The sequence below is a fragment of the Notamacropus eugenii genome, chromosome 3 (genome assembly GCF_028372415.1).
Source record: "Notamacropus eugenii isolate mMacEug1 chromosome 3, mMacEug1.pri_v2, whole genome shotgun sequence".
Taxonomy (NCBI): domain Eukaryota; kingdom Metazoa; phylum Chordata; class Mammalia; order Diprotodontia; family Macropodidae; genus Notamacropus; species Notamacropus eugenii.
In genome coordinates, this window is record NC_092874.1 from 309,350,599 (window position 1) to 309,374,914 (window position 24,316).

Genomic DNA, 24,316 nt, shown 5'->3' on the forward strand with positions numbered 1-24,316 from the left:
GTGGAGGGCCTGTGGAGAACAAGGGCAGGGTGGGGTATGCACCAGACGTGGAGCATCACTGCCAGACCCTCTGGGAGCTCTAGTCCAAGCCACCCCAGCCCTGCCCAGAAGATAGCCGCCATAGGCCAGACTGGCCCAGCTCCTCAGTGGCCACTGAGGGGGCACCAGAAGAGAGAGGGACCATCTCCCCAGGTCCCAGAACCACCCAAAATGATCCCCTCATCACTCAGGCTGGACTCAGAGGGGGTTTCTTGGCACATCCCATCCCCTGCAGTGAGCAACAGTGGAGATGGAGGACCCAGGGGCATGCTCTGACCCTCCTTTCTTCTCTAGCCTTCAGGCCTTGGCAGACACTCCCAGGCCATCCTGGGCCTGTGCGGGCCAGGTGGACCAGCAGCCAACTAGCATCTGGACAAGGCCTGATGAGGCCACCCCTAAATACAACAGCCATGAGCTGTGGCCTCCAGGCCACTGGGAAGCCCCTCAAACCCACTGCAGGGACAGATCTCAGAACAACAGAACAGGGCAGCAAGAAACCAGACAGAACCTCATGGACTGCTTTACTTTTTTATTACTTCTAAGAGCTGAAGCAGGGCAGCAGCCAAACAGCTCAGTGGTTGGAGCACTGGTTCAAATCCAGCCTCCCTGGGCAAGCTGCTTCACCCTGGTTGCCTCAGTTTCCTCATCTGTAAAATGGACTGAAGACCTTTCTAGAATCTCTGCCAAGGAAAGCCTGAATGGGGTTGGGGGAGTTGGACCCAACTGAGCACCAAGGATGAGGCAGAGGAAGCCCACTCGAAGTCCCTGATGTAGGGACTGCCAAACACCAGCCTCTCCTGCTGTGACAGGGGTCCCATTGACTGCTCTGGGGGCTCCCTCCTGTAGTCCCGGCCTCAGAGAGCTGTGGCCTGGGGTCAGGTGGCGGAACCCCGTGGCCCACCCTGAGGGGTAGTGGTGTGTGTGTGAAGAAAAGGCCAGGAGCCAGCCCCAACCAGGCACCCACAGCCCAACAGTGACAAGTAGAGGACCCTTCTGCTCTGCATCCTTTCACCGACTCTTCCTACAAACACGATGAAGAGGAAAGCTACCTGGAAACAGCCTGGGCAGTCGGGGGCAAGTGGGGGTCCGGCCACCCCCAGCACAGACCGTAGCTAGCTTCACAGCCATGCTCTGCCACAGGGGGTGAGTCTACTGGCCCTTCTCCAGCCTTGTCCCTGGATCTGATAACTGGGTGCCTCATATGATGGGGGCAGCCAGGGAGGGCTCAGGAGGAGCACACTAGGAGCTTGGGGGCAGGTCCAGCAAGTCTAAGGGCTCAGCTATGGGGGTCCATGGCGGGGCTGAGGCCCTGATTGCTGTCCGAGGCCTCACTATGACTGGTACCTGCAGCCCGTCTCTTTCCCAGCTGCAGCGTGTAGGCCGAAGGCCCCAGCCTCATGATCTTCCCACTGCCCAGACACTCGTCACCCTTGTAGAACACAGCAAACTAGAAGATCAAATGTTGTGTGAGTCAGAATCTCCGAGTTGGCGGCCTGCCCTACTCCCCACCCCAGGGGAGTACCAGCCCGGGAGACAAGGCTGAGGCCCAGGGCGAGGGGAACACAGACCTGGCCTGTGGCAAGGGCTTTCATTGGCTTCACTGCAGTCACCCACACGCTGCCATCCTGATTGAGTGTCAGCACACAGGGCACTGTGGTGGGAAAGCAGGGGTTCAGTCGCTGAGGAGGCCCAAGGGCAGTGCCTAAGGTCAGGCCCAGAGGAGAAGGGGCTGCATCTGCTCCTCCCATCACCCTGGGCCACACTCACCTAGCGGCATCTGGTGCCGCCAGCGGACGTGACACTCCATCATCTTGTCATGGACCAGCTGGGCTGGTGGCTCCTCAGCGATCCAGTGCACACGGCCCGTGCGCAACAGGTCCCGGTAGAGGGCAGGGTGGTCTGAACCAGGGGCCTGGGGCGGGCACAGATGGGGATAGGTGGATAAGCAGTCCTTCTTGGAAGGAGGGGCCAGGGCCAGCTGTGGCTGTGGTGGTGGGGCCTGCCCTGTCCCTTTGGGCTGCCCGAGCTCCCCAGTAAAGTGGAGGGGCCCCTTCCCTGCACATCACATCCTTTCCTTCAGGATTCTGGCTCCCGAGGGTGTCAGCCCCAGACATTCCTAGCCTCTGTGTGACCGCCAGGACCATCCCCATAATGGCCTCAAGGGCTCCTTGGACCACTCAAGATCCCTCTAATGAGGTGGGGTTGGCCCAGAGCAGGAAGAACCCTGCCAGGGCCCCTCCACCCCACACACTACTGCCCACACAAAGATGTTTCTCCCAAAGACCTACTCAGTCTTGTGACCCACCCAGGGGTGCTCCTGTGGGCTAAGCAGAGTGCAGGCACAGGCAGCAAGGACCACAAGATCCCCCAAGGAGGTCTGGGGCCCTCATACATGACACATACATGAACATGCATGTACACGCACACTCACCACAAACACATCCCCACTGCTCATGTCCTTCTCCACCACATACCAGGGATCTCTCAGGCCCCCGAGTTTAGCTCCTTGACCAAGTGTGAACAGGAAGCAGCCTGTGGAGGGGAGCATGTGGTATGAGCCTCTGGCCCCCTCAGGCCATTCCTCAGAGGTGGGCATCACAGGCCTGGACAAATCGGAGGCAGCTGCTCCTACCTTGGTGTGTGCCCAAGACCTTGTGATCTTCTATGGACACAAAGTTTCCCGGACGAGGCTGTAGATACTGTAAGACAGAGGGAGTATTTACATGTAGGAAGCACCATGGCCCCCAACACGCTGGGCAGGCAGGCCCTGCCCATGGTGCCTCACCTGGAGCAGGAAACTTTCCAGGTGTCGTTTCCCGATGAAGCAGATGCCCATGCTCTGAAAGGAAAGCAAATGTGCATGTATGGTCATGAGAGGCAAGTGGGGGCCAGGGAGACATGGTACTTCACCAGCCTCTCCTGTGATACTTACAGTAGCTCACCAGCCTCTCCTGTGGGCCTCCTGTGGGGGCTGTGAGGGCAGGGCACTTGGTGACCATTACTCAAAGCCCCCATTTCTTATTTCAGAGAGGAATCCTTGGAGGCCCAGAGGGAAGCCACTTTCAGGTCCACACCTGGGTCCCCTCTCCTCAGCCAGGCTAAACCTCACTGCCCTTCTTTGTCCTGGAGGGGACAGTCCTGCCTGAAGCCTCCTGACTGGCCCAGCACATCCCCCTTAGGCAGGCCCTGCACCAGCATCTTTCTCCCAGAATTGCTCAGTTACCCTTTCAGGATGCCAGGCAGTTCCTGGGGCTGTGCCTGCCAGCTAGGGAGCATCTGCCAGCGGTCTGGGGGCCACTTCCGCTCCTCCCAGGCCTCTTCCACCTTTGTGCATAGCCCCTGGGAGGGGCAATATCTCCTCTGACTGGCTTCCCTAACCTGCAATGCCCCCAAGCTCAGGGCTGTCAATGGTTAAGGGGAAACGAAGGCCAGGGGACTGACCTCTTTCCTCTGCAGCACATGCTGGAGACCGTTCTCAGCGGCGATCTTTCTCACAAAGCCCTTGGTGAGTCCCCCAAGAGGGAAGATGGTCCTGCGCAGTGCTTCCTGGGGGACCTGGCTGAGGAAGAAGGTCTGGTCTTTGATGGTGTCTGCTCCCTGAAGGAGCTTCACAGCTGCAGAGGACATATAGGGAGGAGGCGGGGTCGGTCATGGCTGTCAGACACTCCAGTCTACGAAGGTGAGCCCCCTGGGGACAAGGGGAGGGACCCTCGGCCAAGCATCACTATTTATAAAGGGAGAAAAGAAGCCCCTCCAGATGGATTTACAAGTGAATTCTAGCAAACATTTAAAGAACAGTTAACTCCAATACTATATAGACCACTGGGGAAAATTGCTGAAGGAGTCCTACCAAATTCTTTTTTGTGATACAAATATGGTTCTGATACCTAAACCAGGAAGAGCCAAAACAGAGAAAGAAAATTATAGACCAATTTTTCTAATGAATATAAATGCAAAAATTTTAAATAAGGGATTTATACCAGGAATGCAGGGCTGGTTCGATATTAGAAGAACATTATTGATCATGTCAACAACAAAACTAACAGAAACCACATGATTATCTCAATACATGCAGAAAAGGCTTTTGACAAAATAAAATACCCATTCCTACTGAAAACACAGGAAAGTATAGGAATAAATGGATCTTTCCATAAAATAATTCGCATCATCTTCCTAAAACCATCAGCAAGTATTATATGCAATGGGGACGAGCTACAGGCATTTCCAATAAGATCAGGGGTGAAACAAGGATGTCCATTATCACCACTGTTACTCAATATGGTACTAGAAATGTTAGCTGTAGCAATAAGAGAAGAAAAAGAAATTGAAGGATTTAGAATATGTAAGGAAGAAACTAAGTTCTTACTCTTTGCAGATGATATGATATACTTAGAGAATCTCAGAGAATCAAGTAAAAAACTACTTGAAATAATAAACAACTTCGGCAGAGTTGCAGATTACAAAATAAACCCACAAAAATCACCTGCATTTCTATATATTACTAACAAAGCCCAACAGAAAGAGATAGAAAGAAAAATCCCATTTAAAGCTACAGTAGACATCATAAAATAACTGGGAGTCTACCTGCCATAACAAACCCAGGGACTATATGAACACAATTACAAAACACTATTTGCACAAATAAAGTCAGACCTAAGTACGTGGAAAAACATCAGTTGCTTGTGGGTAGGCCGAGCTAATGTAATAAAAATGACAATTCTACCTAAATTAATTTACTTAGTGCCATACCTATCAAACTACGAGATAATTATTTTCCAGAGCTAGAAAAAAATAATATCAAAAGTCATCTGGAAGAACAAAAGGTCCAGAACATCAAGGGAATAAATGAAAAGAAATGCTAGCCTTAACAGATGTGAAATTGTACTATAAAGTAGCAATCATCAAAACCACTTGGTATAGCTAAGAAACAGAACGACAGACCAATGGAACAGGTTAGGTACTCAAGACACAGTAGTTAATGAATATAGCAATCTACTGTTTGATAAACCCAAGGACCCCAGCTTCTGGGATAAGAATTCACTGTTTGCCAAAAACTGCTGGGAAAACTGGATAACAGCATGGCAGAAACTGGGCATAGACCAATGCCTGACACCGTACACAATAATGTCCTAATGCATACATGATCTAGGTATAAAGATTGATACTGTAAACAAATTAAGGGAGCAAGGAATAGTGTATTTGTCAGATTTATGAAGAATGCAGAAATTTATGACACAACAAGATAGAGAACATTATGAAGTGTGAAGTGGATAATTTTGATTACATTAAATTGAAAAGTTTTTGCACAAACAAACCCAATGCAACCAAGATTAGGAGGGAAGCAGAAAACTGGGAAAGAATTTTTGCAACTAATGTCTGTGATAAAAGCCTTATTTCGAAAATATATAGAGAACTGAGTCAAATGTACAAGAATACAAGTCATTCCCCAATTGATAAATGGTCAAAGGATATGAACTGGTAGTTTTCAGAGGAAGAAATTAAAGCTATCTATAATCATATGAAAAAATGCTCTAAATCCCTATTGATTAGAGAGATGCAAATCAAAACAACTCTAAGGTTACCACATCCCACCTATCAGATTGGCTAATATGACAAAACAGGAAGATGATAAACGTTGGAGAAGATGTGGGAGAGTTGGAACACTAATTCATTGTTGGTGGAGCTGTGAGCTGATCCAACCATTCTGGAGAGCAATTTGGAACTATGCCCAAAGGGATACAAAAATGTGCATACCCTTTGACCCAGCAATATTGCTACTAGGACTTTATCCCCAAGAGATCATAAAAATGGGAAAGGGTACCACATGTACAAAAACATTTATAGCAGCTCTCTTTGTAATGGCCAAAAACTCGAAATCAAGGGTATCATCAACTGGGGAATGGCTGAATAAATTGTGGTATATGAATGTAATGGAATACTATTGTGCTGTGAGAAATGATGAACAGGAAGACTTCAGAGAGGCCTGGAAAGATTTATATGAACTGATGCTGAGTGAAAGGAGCACAACCAGGAGAGCTCTGTGCACAGCAACAACCACAGTGTGTGAGGAATTTTTCTGGTAGACTTAGTTGCTGGGGATGGAAGCTCAATTCCATGTGGACAGTCTCGGGCAGGTAAAGGTGGGAACTTCTAAATCTTAGAGTTCTCACGAGGCCCCCCATAATAACAACAGGGAATCGAGGAGGAGACCGAGCTATCTCGTGTATTTCCGCCTCTTCCCGTGAGATACGTGATGGGAGGAGCATCCCCGCTCTCGAGGCTGTCCTGGATCTGGGTACACCTATTGTTACCTAACAGGCTCGGTACTGACGTGTAAACTACGCAACGGGAGAGCTTAAGTAGGGTCAGGAAAGCCTGAAAGTTCTCTTGGGCGGAGGGGCCACGTGTGTGGACAAGGCTCCGCATTTTCTCTTTCCTCTCTCCCCTCCCCCTCTCTCCCCACTTACACTTCTACTTCCAATCTCTTATTGTAAGATCTTTGCCTCCTTGGGAGATCTTTCTCTCTCCCTCCTAAGGAAGAATTCCCCCTGCACTTGTAACCAGAACCCTGAATAAAGCTCAACCCTTGTTCGACTCTGAGAGGTCTCTTCTCTCGTAAGACTATCCGGTTTGGCCAGCCGAAGACCTCCGATAGAGGTAAGGTAAGACTCGGGTAGCCCTCAGGCCTCTAGGCCTGGCACTTAGTACTTCATTGAAATGTATGGACTTAAAAAATTTCCAATGGACTCTTGATGCAAAACAACTTCCACATCCAGAGAAAGAACTATGGAATTGCATCACAGATAGAAACAGACCATTTTCTTTTGTATTAAGTTATGTTTTGTTTTATGGCTTCCCTCAATCATTTTATTTCTTCTATGCAACACGTATTTGATAGGAATGTATGTATGCCGTCTCAGGGAGGGCATGGGGAGGGAAGGGGGAATAAGAGGGAGGGAGTGGAAAAAAAATCTAAGATATATGGAAGTGTTTGTCGAACACTGAAAACAAATAAAATAATTCAATTAAAAAAAAGAAAGAAAGAAAACAAGCTCCTGTTGCCTCCTCTTTTGAGTGGGAAGGAGACTGGCAGTCAGGCCGCTCTGGGCACAGCAGGATCTGGGGATGAAGGTGTGTGTGAGAGGGTCCCTGACCCACGGAAAGGGTCCCACAGATGCCCAATATTCTTTCCCCAGCCAAAGGCACTGAGTCTTATCACTGGGAAGAGGAGGTTACTGAGTGAAGGGCCTCCCTGGGGGGGCTGAGGATGGTGGCTGGAACCCTGGAGGTCAGCATGACCTTGGCCAAGGGGGCTCCAGTAGGATGTGCACAGTTTGCCAAGAGGCCAGAGAAGCCTGAGACAGTCCTGAAGAGTGGACAAAGTGTGGCTCCAGCCAGTTGTATGATGCCCAGGGCTGGCTTGTGGCCTCCTCAGCACCTGCCCCACCCTGGGATTCCCAATGAACCAGGGGATGGGAGGCTGAATGGAGCCCACACTGGGACAAGGCTTGGGGGGCTGGCCTCTCACCAAGTGTCCCTGCCCAGCAAGCATGCCTGGTCTCGGTCTCCCTTATGCATGTACGCAAAGCAACACACATACGTACAGACATGTGGACAGTAGAGCCAGTGTGAGGGACCCATGAACTTCAGCTCACCCCCACTCTGACCTCCCCGGTGCTCCTGGGGAGTCTTCTCCACGCTTGGGCTAAACGTGACCACCCAGGAATCACAGAGGCTGGGGAAGTGAGGGGAGCTCTGGGGGCCTCAAACCGGACCAAGCTGGGCAGTCCCAGGGGTCAGGCCCTGCAGCCCCTCGGACCCCTGAGACCCTGGGCCCTCACTTACCATTCCTCACTTCAAAACGGTTCCTGAAGAGCCCCGGGGGCCTGGGCTCCAGTTCCTGCTCAAAGACCTCCTCCTCCTCCAGGGATGTCCGGGCGTAGTGTCCGGTGGCCATGGCGTTGGCTCCTGGGGGTCAGATGGGGGACCTCAATCTCCTCAAGCCTGGGTCCCTCCCAAACCCCCAAGAGAGCTCTTGCCCCTTCGTGATTCTGCCTCAGGACGGGCAGAGTGGGGAGGGGCACAGCCCATCGGTGCCCCCTACCCTCCCTGACCCACTGGGGCTTTGGTGTGGGGTCAGTGCCTCCCCACAATGTCCCCCCCCCCCCCCCCCCCCCCCGCACTGACCCAGATCCTGCATGGCGTAGTGGAAGAAGGCCTTGAACTTGACATGCTTGTTACACAGAATGTCAGGGTTCGGGGTCCGCCCCCTCTGGTACTCATTCAGGAAGTCCCTGCAGGGGCAGGGCAGAGGGCTGGGGTCAAGGGGGCGAGGATAGGCGTGGTCACGTGTCCATCTCTCCTCCCAGTCCCAGGCCTCGGGGGCTGGGGCCCACGGGAGGTGCTCTGCTACTATCAAATGGCAACAGTTTCTCTTTTCCCCAGGAGCCCCGGGGTCTTCCCCGCCCAGTCTGGTTTCATTTTCTCTTTGGTTAAAGGGGCCAGGTTCTCCCACGGCATCCTGGGTCGTCTCTGGTCCTCCAGAGAACAGCAGGTCGCTGCACCCAGACAGCTCAGGAGGAGAAATTGACCATCACCCAGATGTCAGGGGCCTCTTCTCCCCGCCCCCCACGGAGCCGGCGCCCAATCCGTGCGTGCTCACGTGAACACGTCGTGCCAGTACTCGCGCTCGAAGGACGCCTGGCGGAAGGGGATGTCCAGCAGCCGGCACACACGGGCCGCATCCTCGCAGTCTCGGTCCGCCGCGCATGCGCCGCCCTCGTCAAGCGGGTCCCAGTTCCTCATAAACACGCCCGTGACCTCGTAGCCTGGGAGAGGCTAGGGAGGGTCAAGGGTGGGGTCCCCTAGGCCCCCCGGCTCCTCCTCGATCTGGGGGCTTTGTCCCATCCCCCCAGAGAAGGAGACCGAGGCTCAGAGGGGCGGGGGTGAGGAGTCCCAGTTCTGGGGCCCCTGTCACATGACACAAGAGCCCGAGGGCTGCAGGGCTGGGGGAGGGGCTGGGTGGATCGAGACCCGGGACTGGGGGGGACGGCCCCTCCCCCTGCCGGTCCCACCTCCGCGCCTCTGCTTCCGCTCACCTCGGCGGCGCAGCAGGAGCGCGGCCACGGCGCTGTCCACGCCTCCAGACACGGCACACACTACACGCCTCCCCGCGACCCCAATGCCGGCGGCCGCCGCCATGCCTCCGGCCGGAAGTACCACCCGCCGTGCCGGAAGTACCGCCCGGCGAACTCTCTGAGCGGAAGGAGAGGGGCGGGGCCTCGGGGAGGAAGGGGCTGAGCGTGGGCTGCGCGGGGGCGGGGCCTGCCATGGTCTCCGCCCACCAGAGGGCGCTGAAGGCCTCCTGCCCCCACGATCTGCCCTCGCAGGCTGGGTTTGAGCTTCTGCCGTGTGACAGCTAGGGCCCCGCTCCTCTTCTGCGGTCCTCCCGCTGCCAGTCCACGTTCACCGCCCGGATCTGGAGCCCGTGCCCAGCGGCAGGATCCTGAGCCCCGAGATCCTTGGGGTGGGGGGCAGACCCAGGCACTGGGGTAGGAACAGGCGCCTGCTCAGCGGACCTTCCTCGGGGGAGAACATGCCCAGAAGATACAGAATAAACACCGGGGCATCTCAAGGAGCCTTCATGAGCCCCAGGGGGAATCCAGGAAGGAAGGAGGGAGGGCACTGCAGGCATGGGGTGCCACCTGGGCAAAGGCACCATGATGGGAGACGACAGGAACGGGACGGAGTTTAGTCAGTGAGTTCGATAAAAACAAAGACCTGTCCTCCCCTCCCCCCTTCCCCTCCTGCTTCCTTTTCCATGGAGGAAACCTCCTCAGATGTTGGCTCACCATGGGGTGACCTTGGGCAAGGACAGTCTCCTGTGCCCCTGTGGGATCCCCGTTCTGGGCGGGTGACCTCTTGGGCCTAGCCTGCAGCTAGTATCTACTCCTCCCATTGGGTGGGGGACGGTGCCCTGCATGCTGCTGAGTGGGCCAGGGAAAGCACGTGGTGAAGAGGACAGGCCATGGCCACAGCCACTGGTCCCAGGGCCACAAGTGGACAGAGCCCCCGCGGGGTGGGGCCACACCTGCTGGGGGAGAGCTTTTCCTTTCCTTTGTCCTGTAGGCCAGGGGTAGGTTTGCCCCTAAAGGAGAATTTTCATGAAATAAAGAACATTTCTGAAGTGGAGGAGAGCAGGCTTCAGTGCTGTGTGGGATGGCCCCGAACAACCCCCATTCATACTGCCAGGGCCCCATCTAGGGGCTTGGGGGGGCCAGGACCCCATCTGGGGGGTCTGCCCAAAGCAGAGCACTGGCAGGATGCACCTAAAGACCACAGAAGTGTGACAGGGAAGGTGGGTGCTCCACTCAAACCCCAAAGGGGAACACCTCCTCAAATTCAGGTCCCTGCGAAGACAAAGGAGGACCTTCTCTGGAGCTGCATGGGGCTCAGAGGTGGGGGCCTGGGTCAAGTCCCCCAGCAAGACCATGGCTCCCAAGCTGGCCACTTCATGAAGCCCTGTGACCCTTGTGCTTCTTCCAATGCCTGCTTATAGACACTGCCATCTACACTAACACTGCCTGTGGCTTGGGGTTTGGGTGGCCTTGTCCATTTGTGAATTCAGAAAGGAAAACCACAGGTTCACTGAGTTTTATTTAAGCTCTGTTGGACTTTTTACACAAACTTGATAAAAATAGACATAGAAAAATAAAAACAGTTTCTTAATTTGTCTCTATAAATTACATATTTTTTGTTCACGGGTGAGACGCTGGGCATTTTGTCCTCCTGGCTGGGCCAGGTGCACTGGGCACACCTGCCTAGGGTCCACCTAGAACTTGAGGAGTGGAGAGTCCAGGTTTTCTTTGTCCTGGAGAGGGCTCAGGCTGAGCAGCGGAGAGTTCAGGTCTATCAGCTGGAAGAAAATGTGGACAAGACAGCATTGGGACCAGCAGGCTCTCAGTCCACCGCTGGCCTTGTTGGGGGCCTGGCCTAGCCCAGGGGCCTCTCTCAAGGGCAGAGCTGCTCCCACCGCCCCAGGGACAGTGGTGTCTGCTGCAGTCAGAGACACTCATCAGCTGGCTGGTGACAGGGGGATGACTGTTTCTATGGTGCCTACTGTGTCTCAGGCCCTTCTCTCCTGAAGCTCTGACAAGCGCCTCGTCCTGGGGTTGCTCACATTGATGCAGGTCTGGCCCCAGGGGGCTCACAGTCTGGGATATGAGGCACCACCCACCCACCCAAACCCCCAGTGAACAGATGACAAGCTTGAGGGGTTGGACGGGGTGAGCCTGCCTTCAGTGCAGAGTGTTGCACTGTGCAGGACGGACAGGTACATACAATATGGCCCCTTCCAACCTGACCAGGCAACCCACAGAGCCCTTCCTGCAACAGGAAAGCTCCCAGTGGGGCCCAGCCCCATCCTTACCTGCCCCGTGGCTGGTGGAGGATTGGATGGGACACTTTTGGCTACTTCTGGAGAGTGAAACAGGTCGATGAGAAGCTGGCCTTGGCTGGCTGCGGCCTTAGCCGGCGTCAGGGGGAGCCACAGCAGGGCTGCTTCAGGGCTGTTGGATAAGTCAATGAGTGGCTGGCCACGGAGAGGTTGTGGCGTTGCTGAGACAGTGGTGCGTGCCTCAGGTCCAAGATGAATGAGCACAGCCTAGGAGAGGGACAATGGTCACTTAGGTTCCAACACCCTCTAAGTCCATGAGAGAGTCTGGCCCTACTGAGGACACCAACTCTGGAGCCCGGCACCCCTTCTTCACTCTCAACAGCCTCAAGTAGAGGCCCAGGAGGAGGCCAAGGACAGGGGGGACCCTGGACCGTGGACGCCTGGGGCTACAACAACTTCCTTGTGATGGGAGCAGGGACCAGCAGCAGCTGTCCTGCCCACCTGTGGTCATACTGTGGGAAAGACCTAGCCTACCCCCTGCCCTTTGCCTCTCTGCTTTTGATGTGGGGGATGGTTTCTCTAAACATGGAAGGTCAGTGTGAGCACCAGAGGTCCAGGATCACTGCCGGGTCACCACCTTACCCAGAGAACTATGCCCCCTCCCAAGACAGTCAGTACCTCAGTGGGGGCTGGTTTTGCCTCCGGCTGCTGCTTGGCTTCCTGCCCAGGGGTGCTGGGGGTTGTCTGCTCAGAGGAGGCAAAGTTGAGGGCCAACAGCACCCCCATAGGGGGATCAGATGGGTGAGAAGTCCCTGGCCTGCTTCTCTCCTGGGCTTGCTCAGGCCTGGAAGGGAAAGATGCCTACCCTGAGCACTGGCTCTTTGACCCTGAGGGCCACCCATCACCATGGACACCTAAGAGGGCCTGGGACCAGGACAGACTGTCCAGAGAGGGCGGGAGGGAGGGAGCTCCCTGTCACCAGGGGCATCCCAGCAGAGACTGGCTGGGCCACTCCTGCCTCGTCCAAGGCCAAGACCCCAATAATCCCTCCAGCCCAGTGCAGGACAGCCAGGCCCACATGATGGTTCTGGAACCAGCAGGCTGGTAAGATGGTGTTTTCATGGGCTGGGAACCCTGGGCAGGGAGACTGCAAGCAGGGGAGCTATGGGGTGTTGTGCACCCCATGGAAGGGACCGATTTCTCTCCCCTTCAGAGAGCAGCAGACCCCCAGAGAGGAGAGAGAGCAGGGAGCCCAGGAGATGAATAGACTTGAGGCAGAGGAGGCCCCCCTGGAGAGCTCAGGGGGTGTCAGGAGGAGCCTTGGAGCAAATGGGCCTGGCTGGGGCCAGGGGTCAATGGGGAAGCTGGACAGCACTTTCCTGTTGCCCTTCTCATCTTACCTGTCTTTGGCCTTGTTGGGTGGCACCTGCGCAGGGGACTGGGCAGCCCCTAGCCGAGGTGGGGAGGCGGCTCTCAGACAGGTTCTAGGTGTTGGCCATGCTGGAAGGGCAGACACTCGGTGCCTGGACGGTGTAGGCAGGGAGGACAAATGCTGGATGCTCAGGGGGGTATGGGCACTAGTGGCAGAGGGCTGCAGAGCTCTCCCCAAAGAGCACCGGGCAAGTGTACCACGCAGGGCGGCGCTGGAACAAAAGGGCCCACTTCTCAGGCCGAGGCTGGCAAGGTGAGGCCCACCCACAGGGAGATGTCCTGGAGGTCAGTGATCCCTAAACTCAGAGCAGATTACTACAGGCAGAGAAACTGAGGTCTCCAGACCACCATCACAGAGGGGGAGGGTATGCCACATGACCAGGGAGCCCCTGGTGCCACTCAAGGCCACCAGTTTACCTCAGCAAACACTTATGGAGCACCAACTGCATGCATTCAGCAAGATGAAGAATACGTGGTCTTTGCTTTTAGGGCAGCTATGACTGAGTGAACAGGGATGACCCTCAAGGGGGAGGTGGCACCAACAATCTCAATGGGAAAGCCTGACTGGCAAGTAGCCCAGTGGGCTGAAGCCCTGGGTTCAAGTCCTACCTCGGACCACACTGGCTGTCTGCTCACAAACCAAGGGAATCACAGGACCCTCTGACCCCCAGACCCCAGTTCCTCCTCCCCAGTGGAGGGCCCGGGGTGCCAAGTGACTGCCTTTTACCTTCCACATGAGAGACCTGCCAGTGGCCGGCTGATGCCCTGGTCTGGAGGGGTCATGCTGTCCAGCGAGGTGCCTAGGACACAGAGGGGCATTAGACAAGCCCCCTCTAACTCCCTCCGCCCGAGTCTTAGGGTCCCACTGACACCAATAAAGGCCCCTTACAGCAGGGGGCAGCACCAGCAACTCATCCCATGTCCCCATCTGGGTGAACACCTCCCCACCCCCCAGGTTCCCAAGCTTCCCTTCTCCTCCCTTCCCAAGGTGCTCCCAACACCCCATTGGAGCGGAGACAAGCCCCACAGCACAGGCCTGGGAGTTCTAGGCCCATGGAGAGCACAATGCCCACTTCCTTAGGCTTGGCCAGGTTGTACAGGTTCAGGCTGAGTTTCCTTGGATGGGGGGGACTGCCCACCCCCTGAATTGGTGAAAAGGAAAATCCCAGACCTTACCTGTGGAGAAAGCAGGATGTCGCAGCCCTGCCTTGGCGCCGGAGCTGGGCCCCCCAGACCCCTTGGGCTTCGTTGGGTGAGAGGCCTGGGATAAGTGGGGGGTGGAACTCAGCCTGTGGACTCCACTTCTGGGGGTCTGTGGCTGCCTTAGGGAAACTGAAGCAGACTCATTGACTCGGCCAGCAAAGAGTGCGGCCGGGTAGGAGACGTTCCCATGGCTCAGCGGGCCACTTGGCTTGGGCTGAGGAGTGTTGACCAGACGGGGGAAAGGGTTGCCTGAGTTAGCTGAAAGTGGAAAAGCAGGGGGTGTGATGAAGAGGCCCCCTCAGGCTCCGGGCTGCTTCCCCACCCAAGCTTCCTGTGCCCAGGCTCTTCTAGCAGCTGTTCTGGGGAGGGCAGTCATACAGGACCATGTTGTCCCACATCACTACAGAGAGAAGTCCAGACTTGTGGGCCACAGAGAACTTTCTGCCTCTAACTTCTGCCTCCACCTTCCCCCACCCCACCCCCCAGGGCTGGCTGGCCTTGCTGAGCCCTTCCCACTGCAGAGGGGTTCAGCTGGCAGGGGGGCAAAACAGGGCCCCAGACCCACAGCTAGAGAGGCCCACTCTGTCCAGGGAACGGGCCACAGGGAGGCCCCTTGGGGACTTGGGCTTGCAGTCACTGCCCCTTGCCACTAGATGGAGCCTGTGGGCCACTGAGCCAGCAGGAGTAGGCCTAGCCACAGACAGTGAACAGGGAGCCAGGGGATGGTCCTTGGATGGGTAGATCCTCTCTGTCTGTGTCAGAGGGATCACGGCACATTTTGGGCTCATCCGTGCCTCTTCCATGGACTGACTGCGTGATGACCTGGGACTGCAGCAGTGAGGGGGAATCCTGGGAGTCCTTCCACAAGCGTAGGGTAAGCACCACCTGTCCAGAACTTCCTGACTCGACATTCAGGGATGTTCAGGCCCAGTCAGCACATGACTGAAGCAAGACTTGAACCCAGGTCTTCCTGCTCCTGAGGCTGTTCCCTGACCGCTGGGCCCAGGGCAAGGCTCACCCAAGGGCAGGGAAGCCTGCTGTTTGTCTGTCTGTGCCTGTGTCTGTCCACACAGCAGGCATCCTGTGAATGAGGAAGGCCTGGAGGGAGGCACTAATTGCCCTGAAGCCCAAGACCTTTCCCTAGGCTTGCTGTGGCATGGCATGACCTTACCGTTGCCTCTCACTGGGGTCCCCACCAAGCTCAAACTCGAGGTCAGGTTCACGTTCCCACCAGGGCCTGAGAAAGAGTTGCTCTTTCCCCCGAGGAGGGTCCTGGTGGGTGCTGGAGGTTTCAACAAGGTTTTCCTCACCCCAAACTGAAATAAGGAGCTGAGTTCAGAACAAGCAGAGACTATCCATGGTCCCCCTCCCCAAGATCTGCCTCTGTCCAGGGCTCCCCACTGGCGCAAGGCCCTAACCATGGCCACCCCAAACTCCCCTGGGGCATCCCTGTTCTAGCTTTGCAGGAGATGAGATGCACTCGAGGTGACCTCCACCACCCCCACCTCTTGGTGATCACTGCCCCTACCCCTTGGGATCTCTGATGCCTCCATCCCTCAGTGACCGCTCAGGGGAGGGTCTCCACCATCCTTTGGGGCTCAGGTACCTTGCTGGGGCCAGGGAGGCTAGGGGGGCCTCTGGTGGCACTGCTGCCACTGATGGAGGACGTGCCTGCCTCTGATGTGCCACTGGACACAGCCTCTGAAGACACTTTGGAGCCCTGGGCGGGGAGCCTCAAAGGATGGGTTTGTTTCCCAGGTTGAGGCTGAAACACCAAACACATGAGAGCCATCTTGTTTTGTCTTGGGCAGAAGCCCAAGACACAGCAGGTGTCCCTGAGGGAGGAGGACGGGGAAAGGATGGGCTGCAATCTGTCCTGGGGAGCACAGACCACAATAGGGAGGCAGACCTGGAGTGGGAACCTGGGTGGGGTCTAGACACTTTTCTACCTGCTCTCCCCTTCTCTGCCCACAACCCTCTCTCTGTAGGGACATGGCAAGGTACCCTGGGATAGCCACCTTGGCAGGAGCCCGTTTGCCAGACACAGACGAGGACTTGGGGGGCCGCAGTCGGCTTGCAGTTTTTCTCTCAGCAGCCCCCTGACTCTGAAGACAGGCACTGGAAGCGGGCTCTGGGGCCCCTGGTGACTCAGCAAAGGAGAGCGATGCCCGCACTGGGGCCACCTCTGGTGTCAGCACACAGTAGGTCTCCCTTTTGAGAGCTGGGGAGCTTCTCTGCACTTGCAGGCCTCGCTCAAAGATGTCCAGCTTCAGCCGGGTCTCCTGCACAAACTCTTCCCCCGACCCTGGCGCTGGCTCAGGCTCGTGAGCTCTGGGCACTGCCTTCTTGCCACTGCTGGCTATCTGCAGGGCCAGCAAGCGTGCCTCCTTGAAGATTTCCACAAACTTCTCCCCAGTCAGGGGGCTCCATGTAAGTGGCGGTTCGGCCTCCTTGGGGACCAGGCCCTGCAGCTCCAAGCCGGCAGCCACGCATCGCTCCCGGTGCCCAACTGGCCCAAAGAATACCTCGTCATCTTCATTGGCACTGGGAGTGAGGAGAAGCAAGGAGGGCACTGCTGACCACCTGTCAGAGCTTCTCTGGGATGGAGGGGGCAGGGATGGGGGGAGGGGGAATGGGCGGCAAGAGGGGTGGACAGGAAGAGAAGGCAATCCTTGCCAGCTTACCTGGATGAAGACAGTGAAAGGTCAAAGTCAAATTTCTCATCGGTCAGAAGAGGAAGGTCTGGAAGACAGAACCCAGACTGCAATCAGCCCACAAGCCTTCAGAAAGCACCTACTGTGCACCAGCTGTGACCCCCTGCCAGGGGGCCCCCATGTGGGAAGGGGCCCCTAAGCCAAGCATTCCGGGGCTGACATGAAGAGGGGACTTCTGAGGCCAACCCAGTTGTTCCCACAGCACAGGTGGGTAGAGGCTGGCTCAGAGTTCACAAAGGTCTGCAGAAGGTCACTGAGCTGGGAGGGATGTGGTCAGGCCTGGGCTCTTGGCCATGTGAGTGAAAACAGGGCCTCAGTCAGGAGAGGCTGGGGAGTTGATACAGGAACTGGGTGGATGTGGGCATCAAGGGTGAAGGGGGATACTCCTGAGCCTGAGGCCCAAAGGGACAGTGGTGGCCCCCCAAAAGAGGGCAGCACAGAGGTGGTCCCCCCAAAAGAAGGTGGCACAGGTACAGCCCCAGGTGAGAGATGAAGGGGCTGTTTGGGGACTATGGCTCAGCTGATGGTGCGAGCCTGGAGTGGGGGGAGATGAGGGCTGGACAAGGTCACTCGGTTCTGGCCAAGTTTCTACACAGCGGCAGGTGTGGGGGTCTGGTGGCTGGGACCAGGAAAACAAAGGCCATTAGTACCAGTATGTCCTTACCATTCTGTGTGTCCACATCAGCTTTTTCCTTAGTGGCTCCCCTGACTGAGCCTCCCTCTCCTTCCTCCATAGTAAATACCACCGGAGAAGCACCTGCTGGTGAAGCAAAGAGGAGACAGAGGGAGTGCTGACCTTCTCAACCTGGAAGGGTCTATGCCGCCACTGCCCAAGTTGGAGGGGAGTTGGCCGGGGGTTGGCAGAAATGGACAAGAGATGCTGCAGAGGTGAAATCCACAGGCCTTGGCCATAGCTAAGATGTCCAAGAGACAGTTGGAGAAGTGAGACTGGAGGTCAGCAGAGAGGTTGGGGCAGGACAGGTAGATTTGAGAATCATCAATGTAGAAATGATCATTAAACCCATGGGAGCTGATGGGATCACCAAGTGAAATAATCTAGGAGGAGAAGAGCAGAGGGCCCAGGACAGGGGTCTGAAGGATGCCTCTGGTTAGAGGTAGAAGATCCAGCAAAGGAGACAGAGAAGGAGCAGTCAGACAAGTGGGAGGAGAACCAGGAAAGGGGAAAGGGGTTTCTCAAAAACCTAGAAGAGAGTAGAGGAGGGGAGAGTGACCATCAGTGTCAAAAGCTACAGAGAGGTCGAGGAGGATTGAGGCCTCTGGATTTGGCCACTCAGAGACTGCTGGTCATTTTAGTGGAATGATGAAGTCAGAAGCTGGACTGTAAGGGGTTACGGAGGGAGAGGGAGAAGCTGGAGGCAGTGGGTTGTAGACAGGCTTTTCAAAGGGCAGAAGAGAAGTAGGTTGAAAACGTTTAATAGAACAGGGGGGTCACAGACGCCCACCTGGGGGACCACGGCCAGGCCACCTGGCCTCGGTGGCCCTCCCTTTCAGATCTCAGAAGCCCTCCTCTTCACAGAGGCAGAGACCCAGCAAAGGCCTCAGAAACGATGTGAACCAGACCCCCCCACCCCCAAACCAGGGATCCTGGGCTAGGAAGGGGACAGAGCTACAAGTGACCAGTGGGCCAGTCTGGGCCAAAGGTGCCTGGGGCACAGGTGGGAAAACTGAGGGCCAGAGGCTGGAGCTCCAAGAGCTCAGATCACTGGCCCGAGTTCACACAGACTGGGGGTCAGATCCCGGCCCGGGGGCCACCTCTTGTGGAGAGGGCCTGGGTTCCAGGCCAACCCGACTCTTCCACTTTCGGCCCCAGTTTCCCCACTAGACGCAGCCTCCCGTCCATCCTCTCTGCCTCCCCACGTCACTGCACGAGAGGTGGGCGGGGCTGGGAATAGGACGATCCATTGGGGCCCCGGGCGGGGGGAGGGAACAAGTACCACGTGGCTCCGCCCCTGCGGGACGTTCCATGGAGGGCGGGGGGGGAGGTGCCTGATGGGACGTTCCATTGGGGCCCCGGGGGGCATCCCCACAGCAGCGCCCGCTTGCCTCCCTCTTTCCGCCAAGGACTGCGGGACGTTCCTCCAGAGTCAGGCCCGAGGGCGTCCAGCTTGGCTTGTCCCTTCCTTACCGGAGCCTCCGTTGTTGCCTCACCTGTCACCGCCGCCTCCACCGCCAACTGATTTAAAACCGAGCGTAGTTTCCTCTCTCTGCCCCGCCTCTCGGGCCGCACGGACCACGTGTCCTGAGAGACTCGCCGGTTATTGGTCTATTTGAATCAAGCTGGGCCGGTCCCTTCCGGCTTTCCAATCCCGCGGGATCCTGAGGGATGTAGGCTGGCCGACGGTGGGGAGCATGCGCATTGGCTGCAAGGCAATGCGCTGAAACCTGATTGGTGGATGGAGCGCAGTCTCGGTGCCTGTGGCCGGGGTGTGATGCGTCTCTGCTTCTGAAGATAAATATTGATTAATCTGGGGAGGCCGGGAGGGGGTGGGTGCCAGAGGACCAGATTTTGGAGCGAAAGCCTCCAAGGTGTGGGGCCTCGGTTTATAGTTAGGGAGACTGGGTTCACATCCGGCGCTGGGCAAATCAGTCTTCCCAAGCCCCAGCCCCTTGTGAAGTGGAGAACATGGAGCCTTCCAGCTTCTCCGAGGCTCAGAAGAGGCAGACTCGGGCCCGGGGGGCGCGTGCGCGTCCTGCGCGTGCGCGGGCTGCCTCCCCAGGAGCGGGCTCCACCCTGCCCTCCGGCTCCGCTGGGAGCTGTGCCCAGCACCCCGCGGGGAGGGGCCGCGGGGGCTGCCCCCCTCGCTTCTTTGGGCTATGGAAAGGGGCACAGAACATCCTCCCCCTCCCCAAAGCCTGCGACTCCCTCTCAAGGGAAGGAGGGGAAGGGCCTCAAGTTCGGCCGTGTGGCCGGCCCAACATCGCCGCCGTGTTCTCTGCGGGCTCGGGACCCAGGGGCCTCAGAGAGGAAGCTGGTGGGAAGGTCCTTCAGCTGGAGGCGGGAGGGCGGGCATCCTTCCCACCGGAGGGATCCCTTCTCAGGCCTGGCTGGAAACCTCCCGACGGGCTGCCCGGCCTGCCAGCGCCCGCTTGGCAGTGGGGCTCACCGAGTCATGCAGAGACACTGTGTAAGGCTTCACCGAACCTACATCGGCAGCTGCTCAAGCGCCTGTTCGATCGATTAAATAAGGTAGCCTGGGGCCCGTGAGATCTGGCAGCTTGCTGCCCTCCTCCCTGGCTGAAAATGCTCGTGCTCGTTTACAGAACCAATGCTAGCAGTGCGTGTGCACGCGCGGACCCCGGCCCCCCCACAAGAAGCCTGGGAGCCTCCGAGCTCTCTTCCTGCTAGCTCCTGAGATTGGACCCAGACCAGCTGGACATCTGGACTTTGGGCTGCAGCTGGCCAAAGAGAAGCAGAGTCAGGTTTGTCCTGGGAGCTTCCTGGTTGACTTTAGCCTGGATGTGGAGCCCTGGGCTCTGTCTTGGGTAACAGAGCGGTCTGGGGGGGCCCATGTTCTGGGCCAAGGTGTTAAGGCAAGAAGCTCCTCTCTGCCCACAGGCATATTGGGGCGGCCAGGACCGAACCCCAGTTCCGGAGCCTGAGAGCCGAACTTCCAGGGGTCGTGAGTACCTACGAAGACACCCTGACAGCATGAATGTCTCCAGGAGGTAAGAGCTCTGGATCTCTTCCCTGAGGGGCAGCAGGATGCAGTGGAGAGGTCACTGGCCTTGTGCAATGGCGGTAATGAGCTCTCTGTCACTGAAGGGTTTCAGGCAGGGGCTGCATGACCACTCCTCAGAGTGGGTTTGGAGGGGTTGGACTCCCCTCCCTCTGGGAACCCTTCCTTCTGTGAGTTGTGTTACTTTGGGTGAGTTCTAGTCCCTTGAGCTTTAGGATGGCCCAAGGGCCCCGAGAATGAATGGGAGCTGCCCAAAGGGCTACTGCCCAGAGGAAACAGACCTTCCCAAGAGAAGGAGCTGAGCTGTTGGAAGGATGCCTACCGAGCTGGCCTGGAGCTCAGAGAGACTCAGGGGTTAACCCTGCCTCTGACGCCTGAGGGCTCTGGGACCTGTCACTTAAGTAAGCCCCCCCACTCCCACCCCCAAAGAAGTCCCAGAGTAGGTAGAGATCTGCAGCAGGGTAGGGTAATTCCTCGCTGGGAGTTCCTTAAACCCATCCAAATAAAAGCTCCTGTTTCTTTGGTGCTCTGTGAAGCACTTGGCCTAGCACCTGGCACCCAGTAAATAAGGTATAAATGGTAGCTGTTACTATTATCTAGTGCTGTGAAATCAGCTGGGGGATGCTGAACATAGTCACTTCACAGATAGGAAGCTTCAGGCAGAGTTGAGGGTACAGGGTCCTGCATGTAGAGATGACACCCAGGGGCCCTTCACCCTTTCTTAGCATCATGGGCCCCCATGGTGGTCTGGTGAACCTGTGGACTCCTCCTCATTATCGTACTTTTCAATATAGAAAATAGAGGACATGACAAAGAAACCCCATTATGCCGACATGCAGTGTCATGTAACAAGGTTACAGGTCCCCCATTAAGAACCTCTGATCGAAGCCAACCTTCTCATTTGACAGACGAGGAAACTGAAAGCAGGCCAGGGACCCCTTAAGGGAAAGCCCCACAGGGCTGGGCATGAAGGGGGCGCAAACTGGGAGACTTTAAGGGTGGCACAAAGTGCACTGCAGAATCTCTGGGCTGGAAAGGACCCTGGGGGCTACATGACATTCTTGACCTGCTGATGTCTGCCTGGGGACCTATCAGGACGAGGAGCTCACTGCCTGCCCCCAAAGGCCCTCCAAGACATCCCTGTGTCATATCACTAGCTCAGCCTGAATCAATAGCGAGCGCTCATCTTGGTCTCTAACAACTCATTGTCCAGAGAAGAGTTTCATCAACCTGCCCCATACCACCCAAGAAGTGAGCAGCTAGAATCCAGGGCTCCTTGCTCACTTCCAAGCCAGGCCATCTCCCTCTTCATGCTCCTCAGAAAATGCATCAGAGCTTGTGTCCTGTCCTCCCTGTGTGACCCCTTCCCTTCCTGGCCTTCAACTGTGGGCTGGTCTACATGCATCCAAGGTCTGGGTTTTGGGTTCTAGAGACTTTTATCCCTGCTGTCTTGGGCTCCTCTGGGCTCTTTTCTAAAGCCTGGCATGTTTTCTTCCAGGATCCACTCTCTCCGTGCACACCGACAAAAAGCCCCCTCCTCGGTGGACCCCAACTGGCCACGTGCCTGCAGCAGCAAACACTGCTGGGGCCAGGAGGAGCAGCTGCCCACCATCCACACCATCTACACTGTGGTCATTCTGGCCCTTCTCATGGTCATTCTGGGGGCCTGGGCTCGGAAAGACACGTGAGGATCCATGTCATGGACACACTGCTGCCTGGGCACAAGAGGACCAGGGTATCATGGAATGTTGGACTTGTAGTAGAGACCTCCTAGTACAAAGAAGGAAACAGGCCTTGAACGGGGAAAGGACCAGGCCCAGGCTGCTGCCCCCACTGCCTTCCCATGGCCAGGCATCTACTTCTTAGTGCTTCTCTACTGGTGAGGAGTCATCTCTCCCTGGGACACCAGCCCTAGGACCACCTCCAGCATCCTAAAAGGGAGCTCTTTGCACCCAGGCTAGCCAAGAACCCTTTGTCTGGGTCCTTCTCTGCTCCCACACATTTCACAGAGAAGGGTCTGGAGGATGTGGCCCCAGGGCTGGACCTCAGGAAGGACAGGCCTGCAGAAGACCTAGGGCTGGAGCCCTAGTCCAAGGGAGCCAGACAAATAAGTGCCCTTCCTAACTAAAGGAGAGAGAGCCTCAGAAGTCTGTCCTTCTATCCCACCCCCAGGCTCAGTCCATGGCCCTCCAGCCAAGAGTCTTGGCTCTGACAGTAGAGAGAAAAAACAGCTTGTTCCATATGACTCCCAGTGAGTCATTGCTGCAGGCAGGATATGAACCTGCATCTCTTGACTCCTAAGAGAGCTCATTGGTATGCCCAAGTCCTCCTCGAAACAAAGGCCTCTCTTGGTTACAATATTCTGGTGACATCACATGGCTGCTGGGCATGGAATGCCCTGGTCACCCCAGAACTCAAGTTGAGGGCAACCTACAAATGCCAGGTTGTGTGTATGTCCCATCACCTTTTCAGCCTACAATTGTCCCAGAGAAATCACACCAAGCATTGCCTCGGAGAAAGGGAAAAGAAGCGGGCTGGTGAAATCTGCATGGCTCTCAGCTTCATGAGCAGACACATCCACAGGGATTATGGGAGGGTGTGGACTAGTGTTTGACACAGGATTCACAGCTTGTGCCAGGAGGGAGGACCGCCATCACAAACCACGAAGTGTCCGTCATGGGCAGAAGGACAAGTCCCCACATGCTTACGGCTCAGTGCAAAGTTAGGCCTGTCTTTATCTGCCTAACTCTCCTTCCAGGTCTGGTGGAAGGGAGATCAACAATGAACAGATGACCCCACTGGACAGCTCCACCTTCAGTGAAGGTCTCCAAAGGCCTCCTCGCAGAAAGGTAGCCTGAAGGATGTGCTAGGCCTGGTGGGTCTGGGGTGGGGGAGCTCTGAATCTGCTCTTTAGTGTGTAAGATCAACTCAGAGAAAGGGGAAAAGGAAAAGGGCCTGTTGTACAAAAATGCGTGTAGCAGCTCTTTGTATAAGAGCAAAGAGTTAGAAATTAAGGGGATGTCCATCCATTGGGGAATGGTATGTGATTGTGATGGGATATTGTTGTGCTATAAGAAATGACGAGCAGGTTGCTTTCAGAAAAACCTGGAAAGACTTCCATGAATTGATGCAAAGTGAAGTGAACGGAACCAGGAGAATATTGCACACAGTAACAACACTGTATGATGATCAACTCCTAGTGACTTAGCTATTCCCAGCAATGCAGAGATCTCAGACAATTCCAAAGGACTCATGAGGAAAAATGCTCTCCACCACCAGAGAGAAAACTGCTGAGCTCCGAGTGCAGGTGGAAGCATGCTTTTTAAAGTTTTCTAAATTTCTCATATTTTGTATATATTTTCTTTGGTAACATGGCTAATATGGAAACATTTTTCATGACTGCAAATGTCTAATCAATATGTTGCTTACTTAGAAGAGGAGAGGGAAAGAGGGAGAGAGTTTGGAACTTTAAAACAAATTTTAAATTTTAACTCTTAAGATTTTTTTAAATTAAGAATTAAAAAATGAATGTTTAATTTTTTAAAAATATAAGTAGGAAATAGTTAACAAAATAAATAAAAATATGTTGAAAAAATAATGCAAGATGAGCTCTGCCCTGACTCATAGCTGCCAGGTGCCCTTGTGATTAAGGTACACGTCTAGAAAAGATTTTTCCTTCTTGTTGCTAGGTATTTTCTCAATCATCAGATACCAGTGGTAAAGGAGGGGCTTCCTCCATCTTGGAAAGGCTGGGGGTGAGTGCTCAGCTGCAGGATGGGGGGTAGGCTCCTTTGTGGTCTGATAGGGGTCAGGTAATTCCCATTCACAACACCTCA

The 24,316-nt window shown here is 55.6% G+C and overlaps 2 protein-coding genes across 11 annotated transcripts; both read right to left on the reverse strand.

Annotated features, from left to right (window-relative positions):
* Positions 1-553: 553 nt before the first annotated feature.
* Positions 554-9,304, reverse strand: TRMU (tRNA mitochondrial 2-thiouridylase). Its single transcript, XM_072596592.1, has 11 exons — positions 9,138-9,304; positions 8,702-8,867; positions 8,227-8,333; positions 7,885-8,007; positions 3,481-3,653; positions 2,825-2,878; positions 2,672-2,738; positions 2,471-2,571; positions 1,807-1,951; positions 1,608-1,690; positions 554-1,486 (listed from the first exon to the last, which is right to left on the reverse strand). Exons 1-11 carry the CDS (start codon positions 9,238-9,240, stop codon positions 1,316-1,318), a joined length of 1,293 nt encoding a protein of 430 aa, XP_072452693.1. The 5' UTR covers positions 9,241-9,304; the 3' UTR covers positions 554-1,315.
* Positions 9,305-10,677: 1,373 nt separating this feature from the next.
* GTSE1 (G2 and S-phase expressed 1) lies at positions 10,678-19,063 on the reverse strand. 10 transcript variants are annotated; one of them, XM_072596581.1, is made up of 12 exons: positions 18,952-19,063; positions 17,447-17,539; positions 16,753-16,810; positions 16,087-16,612; positions 15,675-15,833; positions 15,240-15,384; positions 14,042-14,326; positions 13,593-13,665; positions 12,835-13,077; positions 12,113-12,278; positions 11,468-11,701; positions 10,678-10,954 (listed from the first exon to the last, which is right to left on the reverse strand). In XM_072596581.1, the coding sequence occupies exons 2-12, from the start codon at positions 17,514-17,516 to the stop codon at positions 10,871-10,873; spliced, it is 2,043 nt and encodes a 680-aa protein (XP_072452682.1). In that variant the 5' UTR covers positions 17,517-17,539; positions 18,952-19,063; the 3' UTR covers positions 10,678-10,870. The 10 variants fall into 10 exon arrangements, with proteins under 10 accessions (XP_072452682.1, XP_072452680.1, XP_072452677.1 ...); XM_072596579.1 differs by having other exon boundaries at positions 17,447-17,542; positions 18,952-19,029; XM_072596576.1 differs by having other exon boundaries at positions 17,447-17,542; positions 18,738-18,988.
* Positions 19,064-24,316: the final 5,253 nt, after the last annotated feature.